The sequence below is a fragment of the Rutidosis leptorrhynchoides genome, chromosome 10 (assembly GCF_046630445.1).
Source record: "Rutidosis leptorrhynchoides isolate AG116_Rl617_1_P2 chromosome 10, CSIRO_AGI_Rlap_v1, whole genome shotgun sequence".
Classification (NCBI taxonomy): Eukaryota; Viridiplantae; Streptophyta; class Magnoliopsida; order Asterales; family Asteraceae; genus Rutidosis; species Rutidosis leptorrhynchoides.
The window spans coordinates 90,172,835-90,182,278 of record NC_092342.1 but is presented as its reverse complement, the minus strand read 5'-3'; the positions used below and the strand labels follow the sequence as shown (position 1 = coordinate 90,182,278).

The window sequence follows — 9,444 nt, the reverse complement described above, 5'->3', positions numbered from 1 at the left end:
AGAAGGAAGAGGAGTCGAGTGCGCGACTCCAGAATAAAACCCATAAAATTGATTAAAAAGAAAAAGAAAAACTGGGGACTGGATTACGGCCGGGACACAGGGTATCGCGATCGCGATATATTTACAGAAATTAGAGTTTCAGGAACAAGGTTGATCACGACCAGGATACACTGGATCGCGACCGCGATTCAGGTGTCAGAAAAAACTGGTACCAGATACAAGGTTTATCGCGACCGGGATTAACCCAATCGCGACCGTGATTCAGCTCTAGACCAAAATGCGTTTTTCCTTTTATTTGCTGTTTGTTTGAGACTATTTTACTTCTTTGTTTTGTATTTTGGATAACTGTAACTGATTTTCATAAAACTATGTACTTGGATAATTTGATGGGGCGTTTCGGTACCGCGGTGGTACCACCCCATCCTTGCAAGCGTGGTTTATTTTATTTGCAGGTTATGATGATTCGCATGCTGTTAAATTTTAAAGACTGGCATTAAGTTCAACAACTTATATTGCATTTGATGATTATTGTGTGATTGATGTTCGAGTGGATGCCGATGTTCTTATGATGGCAGTAAGTTCAGCGCCATCGTATACCATCTCTACATGATCTTCGGATCTAAAAATTCGGGTTTTTATTTTTCTTTTACCATTTCACTATAGTCCTCTCGAATTTATCTTTAATTACAAGATTTCATGTAAATGAGGGCATTACATGATCTTAAGTGTTGGGGGGGGGGGGGGATAAATCCTCGCGAACATTTTTTGCCTATTTGAAAAATTTGTGGACTTTTTGATTAAGTTTTTGTTGAAATAAAAATAAAAATAAGGAAGCAAAGTCTTCCATTTAAAATTAGGAAGCAAAGTCTTCCATTCAAAATAAGGAATCCAGGATTTTAAAAATCCAAATTTTAGGATGATTCAAGTGCATCCATGAAGGAAGTCAAGTCTTTCGAATGCCTGTCTTACTTGGTGTAGGAGACTTCCTAATCTACATCATTTCATACTGACATTGGTTAATACTTCATTTCACGATGTATTACACCGATGTATCGTACTGTGGGAAGAGGAGCCTTGAGCTTCAACCGTGTTGTCTTTTTATGTAAGAGCAATGTCTTCCTGCTAGCGTTTGCTTAGACAACGCACGCCATGGCCAAAAGCCATGGTAACCCTTTAAAATACGGGAAGTGGGGTCCAAGGACCTTAAATGAACTTTAAAAGTGTTTAAACACTTCCGGGAGAATCGAGTCCTCCCATGTTGTTCTTAGGAAGTAAAGTCTTCCGAACTTGTAAGTAAAGTCTTACAAGTTAAGCTTGTTTCTAAAGACCATTGCTTGAAAGTAAAGTCTTTTAGGTTTCGTGCAATAGACCCTCCGAAAACTTTACACCCAAGGTAGTTCGCTTCAGTGCAACTACCCGTGCGGCTATCCCATAATCGGGAAGACTTGCATGCACACCGGCTTTTGAGCCAAATCATGAAATTGATGGACCTCTTAATTAGCCACGTGGGGCACTAATTCCACGAACCTCCGTCAATGCTTTTGCCCTACTATGAGAGAAACCATAGAGTTGTGATAGAAAGCTTGATGAGTGCCGGTCATCCTGTGCCCGGATTGACCATAAAGATAGGGGTAACCAGTCTCCTACGCTTTGGCGCACCCACCTTAACCCAAATTTTGGAATTGACGGATTATATATGGAATTGAGGAATCATTGGTGTTTTGGGGGCATGGAGGTGAAAGAGGGATAGCCATAGCGGGTTGATAAGAGGAGCATACTTTTTGAAGGCATATACTTTGTGCACGATAGATTCCTTGATGAACGGTAATTTTTGTGATATTTATAGCCCTTGTTCATTTTGGGGTTTATGATATATATCTTATGATATATATCTTATTGATATATATCTTGTTGATATTTTGAGTTGATTTTGGTGAATTGATGGCTATCCCGTGAATCCTACATAATTGGTCAAAGTCAAGGAGGTCAAAAGTTTGAGTTTATGACATTTTATATTTGATTATTGATGTTTTGGTGACCTTTTCAAAGAGGGAGTTGACTTTGACCGGGGGAATGGTTGTGATGGGTAGATTAGGTTTGAATTGTGGTTAATTTGATGGTTTTGTTGAAGACTTGATCCTTGTGCTTGCTATGTTAAAGACTACACGGTATGGAATTATTGCTTCCGAAGAATAATATCGGTATGTCTTGTTTTCTTAATTATTGAAGACTTGTCCAAGTTTGTTTATTCCTACATTAGTTGATATTATTTGAAGATAGACTTGCTTGAGGACAAACAAGGTTCAAGTGTGGGGGATTTGGTATCGCTCAAATTATACATATTTTATATCGCGATATCGGTTCTTTATTGTTGGTTATTTGAGGAAATGTGAAGACTTTTGTTATTTATTGAGCTAAAATGATAAATATAGCTCCAGAGGTCTTCGGGTTAATGTTTTGGTGGTTTCTTGCTAAGTATTGGTGATATTTGAGCTTAAAGTACGTTTGGATACAAGAAAATGAAGTTTTACTGAGTCTGGAGTGAATCACGGTCGTGATAGGTAGTGTCCTGGTCATAATAAGTTGGCAGGGATTGACAGAATTCGAAATTGGTTGATGACAGTCACGATAGATGCATCGCGGTCGCGATGCTATTTGTGGATCCTGGTCGCGATAAGGCCATCGCGGTCGCGATGCGGGCTCGAACTGGTGACTTTTTGTTTAGCTATAAATACTCGAGGTTTTTAACCCTAAAGGAGAGGGCAGTTTTCTAGCTACGACTTGAAGGGTTCTTTGAAGACCTAAACCCTACCATTGAAGATTTGCTCATTCTTTACTTCTATTCAGTTAATCATAATGTTCGGTACTCGTTTTTATTATCAGTTTATCATTGTAATCATGAAAACTCTTGGTTTTTATTGTTTAATTGTTCTTTGCTACTTTAATATGCTAGGCTAAATCAGTTTAGTGTTTGCTTGAATGTGAAACTATGAATATTGGACTGTTCTATCTTATGAATTTAATGTTTTGATGATTGAAATTGATTGTGTTTGGTTAAAGATCCACTCTTGTGCATGTTCTTAGTTCTTAATTCAATTACATAGGTTGTTAATCATTTAATTGGTAATTGAAAGACTTGTGAATTGCATGATAGTGAAATTGTTGCAAGTGATTTTGATAATTAGGACTTTATGTGAGTTTAGTCCAAATCAATTCTCATTAGTTTCTATCAAATATAGTTTAATCTCTTGAAGTGAGTTTACCAACTTTGATTGATTAGAACTTTGTGAAAAGTCATACAACTATATTTAGAACATTATAATCGGTAATAATTGCAAGAACAATACATACTAGTAGTGAATCATTCAAGTAGGCACTGTTTTATCTTTATTGTTAATTCATTTCATTTTACTTCACGTTGATTGCGTGAACTGAAACACAAACCAAATCTTTAAATTGAATTCTAGGATAATTGTTAGTGTTAAGATCTTGATTAAACTGCTCTCTGTGGAACGAATTGTTCAATTACTTATAGATTACTGCATGATCGGGTTATAGTTGCCTGTAAGTGTGTGATAATTGTTAATTTTTAGCTAGTTATTTTAAGGTACGATTTCTCATATCACTACTACTCCCCTACCATTCTAGGATCATGACATGTGGCTTCCACTAATTCTCTCTCCAATCCATGAATTTTGGATCTTCCATGTGTCATTATGTCATTAAGACATTAAGTAGGTTGATAAATCATTACTCACTACTAATTGTGAACCGTGATTACTACTGTTCACATGGTTAAAGAGGTAATTTCACAAATTTGTTCTACCTGTTCTTTTTTTCCAAATCATTTATAACTAAAATTGACTGAGCTTTCACCAAAACTTAACCAAGAAGTTCGTGTTGTTATCTATATTAATAAGGTCGAGTTGTTATCTATTTATAACATGCAGTGAAATTGGATTGAATGCCATTCAAATTTCACAGATAATTTCGCACCATGTGCATCCTTCTGCCGTCTTCTGTCAATCCACAAAATATCATTTAAAGTTGGGATCTCAATTGGTATATAAAAAGTAATTGATCTTATAATGACATATACGCAAATAGGTGACTTTCTAATAATTGCTTATAAAACTTGACAAAAGATAGAACATAAGTAATCTTTGAACAAATTTTATTATTATTATTATTATTATTATTATTTTATTATTATTTTTTTATTTTTTTGCAAAATAACGAGAACTTTCACAAATACGAAAACGTTTTCGAAAAGAAAATGAATTCAACTAAAGATACAAAAGAGAATCACCGATGAGGCTCGTACCGAACAAAAGTCCAACCCAATAAATCTCTAAACAAAAGTAACTAGCTACGAAACCAAAATCAAACAACACAACGAGAAAATGGAATAAACGAACTCAAGATTCAAATATCCTTTATGAACACGCCAGATTGCTCCGTTTCGGCGCCTTGAACCAATTTCTTCTTTCGTGATTGAAGATTCTTCATGTTGATTTTATTAGGTATTTAGTACTTGTGATAATTTGGGATCAATAAAATTTATAGCCAGCAATATATATTTTGACCACAAATTTCCTAGCAGACATATAAATGTGTATACCACAAAAAGTTCAATGTGAATTCTATAATCGAATACATAAAGGAGGTTTTTTTCATTGTCTATACTTTAAAGGTATCAGTTCATGGACCGAGTCAAAATCCACCATAGAAGAGTTTGCAAGACCAGAGTTGTGTTCTGCACACGACACACCATTGAGTATAAATATTAGTATTCAGTTACTAAACTTTGATTGGCTTGATTTTCTGCTATATATTGCGTTCTGTACTATATCATTTAACTTTCGATCTCCATGATTGTGAGAGAATTGCAAAGTTGATTGTTCCTCTTGATCTACTTTTTTCATTATATGGTTGAAATGCATTCATTATGTTATAAACATGGGCACATGGCTACCTTTTATGGAGTATAAACTTCTGATAATTATCTTAAACAATATTTTTTTGTGACTTTGTATTTAATTAATGACACTGATGTTATTATATATCGATACCTATAAAATATTAGATCTTGTAGTATTTTACTACTATGTTAGCTATAGGTGCAGGGAAGGACGAGCGGTTGGATTTTTAAATCAACTAGACCGGAGTTCGTATGAAAAGATATGATGAGAACGATGACAGCTCTCACAGATCGAGTTGATAATCAACTCCATGATCTTTTTGATGAGCTTGAATTAACAACTATTTCGCACAGTTGTTTAATTAGTCTCAAAAAATCTTAAACATTCCGTAAATTATTAGAAGCTATCAACTCTAGCTATTACAACATACAAATAAAAATTAGAACTACAAAAGCTGATAGCAAATCATAAGAAAAGGTTAATAATATATTTACCATCCAATAACTTCATCCACAAAACATATGCATTATTTAATTATACAATACAATCTATTAATGTACAATTTATGGTGGAAGAAGTAATTTTGATGGTGGATATATCAAGAATATAAATAAACATAAATTAACTAATACTTTCTGGGCAACATGATCTCCCACAAAAACACATGTGTTAAGTAAATTGTGACGAAGGATTGAGTCAATATGTTGGACCAATTGGGTTGGTGGATTATTGGGCCAAATACATCAATCATTATGTTGGGCTTGGAAAACAGAATGGTGGACATGCAAAATCACGTGTTTGTATTGGATAGGAAGGGTACATTGATTTTTTTAAATTTATGTTTATCCTTATTAGTTTATGTTTATCCTTTATTTTGCTCTAGTATATAATATTTCTCCTGGTTATGGTTGTTTTAGTATTTTTTTTTTGGAGATATTGAATCTAATAAAAAGTTAACAAAGCTGTGAACTTTTGTTTTCGTGAATAAAAAAGTCGAACCAAACTTCTTTGTTTATTTTGTTCGTATTATTCAATCGCTAAATTCTTTTTGGCCACGTTTATTTGCATTATTTGGTATCAGAGCCAGGTTTTGGCCAAACAATGTTTCGTGGAGGTTATTGAGGAGACTATTGCAGAACCGCCGATCAAGATAGCAATGGGGATAATCGTAGACACACTGAAAGAGGCAACGAAGGCCCTCAAGACGCAGAAATTAAATGATTATATAAGTGAATTTCCAAGTTGGAACTGAACCAACAACGATTCACTACACAGTACGATTCAGAACGAACCGATTCAGAACACATCTATGATACGAATGATGAGGATTCAGAACCCATCTATGATACAGATGGTGAGGATGGAAAATCCATCTATGTTACTGAACCCATTTATGATACTGATGGTGGGGAATTTTTTTCTTTTTCTAAATCTGATGATGAAAGTGAGTTTGATGTAGTTACTAATAAAGTCACCAACATGTACAATGAAGATGTTGATGGTGATTTAGAAAATGATTTCAATAAAGATGTTGGTGTTGAGGACTGTATCTCTGCTCTTGTTGCAATATTTGACACTTCCAGTGAAGTAAATATTATTCGAGTAGTTACAGTCATTGAAGTTGTAGACTCGAGGACGAGTTTTTTCGAAGGAGGGGAGAATGATGTAGGATTGGGTCAATATATTGGACCAATTGCGTTGGTGGATTATTGGGCAAAATACGTGAATCATTATGTTCGGCTTGAAAAACAAAATGGTGGACATGCAAAATCACGTGTTGGTATTGGATAGGAAGGGTTCAACGATTTTATTTGAATTTATGTTTATCCTTAACTTGCTCTATTATTTAATATGTCTCCTGGTAACGGTTGTTTTAGGTTTTTTTTTTTTTTTTTTTTTTTTTTTTTTTTTTTTTTTTTTTTGAGATATTGAATTTAATAAAAAGTCAACAAAGCTGTGAGCTTTTGTTTTCGTAAATAAAGAAGTTGAAGCAAACTTCTTTGTTTATTGTGTTCGTTTTATTTAATCGTTAAATTCTGTTTGACCACGTTTATTTGCATTACACCATCTACCTTCTGACTCCCACACGTATCAAAGATTTTGAGCAATTTATTAATTAGTAATAAACCTAATTGATGGGCATACTTCAGAAACATATACTAAAAACACAATGGCTGCAAAAAACCCACCCATAAGACATATTGAATGTCCATCCATCGTTGGTTTTGCTCATCACTTGTACATAGTCAACAACAAAAATGATTTTATCCAACACACCAAATTGACCAATGCTACACATAATAACATTATTTTTAAACAATTTAACTAAACAAATATTGTTGTCTCAAAATGGAATAAACAAAAAATAAATACCTCAAAGTAAACTCATATTTCACTTGCAATGGTATAGTAACCACTATTACCCTCTGTCGCTTTCCATTTCTCGACAAGTAAACTGAGTTGAGGCTCGATTCCATAAATTTCAGGTTCAGGGCCAGGTGGTCTCCATTACTCGACTTGAGACGAGAGAACCACAACTGCATGGCTCATGTCTGGTCTCAGGTTAGGATTACGGACACAACAACAGACCGCTAGTTGCACCACTATATTCATGATTTCTAGACCTTCTATGTCAAGGTCAAGAGTCAAGTCAATTGCTATCATGAGAATCCCTTCACTTTTGAGCATTTGCTGAAACCATTGTGCCAAATGAACGCGATCTTCTCCGTCTTGTTGTATTGCTTTTCGGCCCATCATCAGTTCCATTAAGATCACGCCAAAGCTGAAGACATCTATCTTTGTAGTCACTTGGAATGAAACTGGATCACAACACAATTTTGTGTAAAAAAAAAACTTAACAAGAGAAATTTAAACCCAAAAAAGGGATGAATGAGTACCTGCATATTCGGGTGCAATATACCCAAAGGTTCCAACTACTTTTCTCGCATGTGAAGCTTTGCCATTTGTGCAGTCTCGAACAAGCCCGAAGTCAGTTACGTTTGCCCGCATATCTTCAGAGAGCACAATATTATCCATTTTAAATAGCTTCGTGTTCAAAAGTTTCCTTTCATTTCCTTTTTGGTTTCGTTTTATTTTGTTTTGTTCGTTCGTTTTCTCTTGTTTCTCTTTTATTTTCATTTCATTTCCTTATTATTTTTCTTTTATTTCATTTTGTTTTCACTTTAATTTCCTTTTTTCTTACCATTTCCTTCTTAAAAAGACTCACAAACGTGATACACATTTATTACCTTTAATTCTTTTATGTATTTTAAAAACACTTCAAAATGAATTATACAGGAGAACGAGATATATTCACATGGATGCTAAACGATTATAAGTAAACAAACAAAGTTTTATCTCGAAGACACTAAGTTGATAGTCACTTTACAGGTCTTTACTTTTTACACCAAAGAATATTATAGAACATCACTGACAGTTGCTATTTTATAAATTCAGTTATTTAACTTTTTTTTTTTATCATTTTTAGTAGCACAAATGTTTGTAACACATCTGGTATTCTGCAGGATGGAACAACATCATCAACCAGTACCAATAACGCCCAGGAGATAGAGGATGAACAATCCAAGCAATCGTTTACAACTGCAAAAAAAGATCAAACTTTCCAAGACCAACGAATGACTGCTGCATTTTGTTAGACTCACAGGTAAGTCCACACATCTGTTATTAATATTTATAGATAGATAGATTGCAAAGAAACAAAATAATTCACATATACTAGCTAATCCATAAAATGTACACTAGGAACAGATAACCATAGCAGACACAAGAGTCCCATAAGTATTAAAATATGGTTCCTGACACCCTGCAACCAATATAAGTGATTGGATGCACGAAAAATGTGTTGAGGCTCAATAATCAGAGCACATATTACACATTCAACAACTGCTGTCATTGTGATGAAAGCTTATGTTGTTGTGTAAGTTGTCGGATAATCTTTGCTCAAGTTGGCGTGAATTATTATTATGTTAATAAAATTAAAATTGTATTAGGCGTGAGCAAAAATACCAAAACCGAACCCGTAGGGATTTGCAAATTCGTTTTCGAACCGTTACCCAACCTGACTCATTTGGACACATTCAAAAAGACTGACCTATTTGACCCATCACCCATTTCAAACCAAAACTGTTATGACCCGTTACCCAAAACCGTCAACGTTTCAAAAAAGTAAAACAAACTTACTTTAATACAGAAGGATATTGCCCAACTCTTATGACCCGTCCAGTGAATTCAATATGATCATTAGCTTTAACAGGTGACTCAAATATGGTGGTGACCAACCGATTAGTTCCAAGTTTTAATAGTAATCGATATATTTGCAAATAAAAAAATAGTATAGCAAATTAATGATTTGGGATTGACATTGATGTGGGATTCATTAATAAGGGGACATGTTTTAATGTTTTCTTCCTGGGTCCATAGAATATACTTGTATGATGCAAATGATGAAAGTACCCCTCGTTATTAGCTAAGATCTAAAATATTATAAGGTCATATTTGAAAT

General features: G+C 34.3%; 1 protein-coding gene across 1 annotated transcript; it reads right to left on the bottom strand.

Annotated features, from left to right (window-relative positions):
- Nucleotides 1-7,430: 7,430 nt before the first annotated feature.
- On the bottom strand, nt 7,431-7,958 carry LOC139870443 (receptor protein kinase TMK1-like). The gene is made up of 2 exons (XM_071858250.1): nt 7,820-7,958; nt 7,431-7,741 (listed from the first exon to the last, which is right to left on the bottom strand). The coding sequence occupies exons 1-2, from the start codon at nt 7,956-7,958 to the stop codon at nt 7,431-7,433; spliced, it is 450 nt and encodes a 149-aa protein (XP_071714351.1).
- Nucleotides 7,959-9,444: the final 1,486 nt, after the last annotated feature.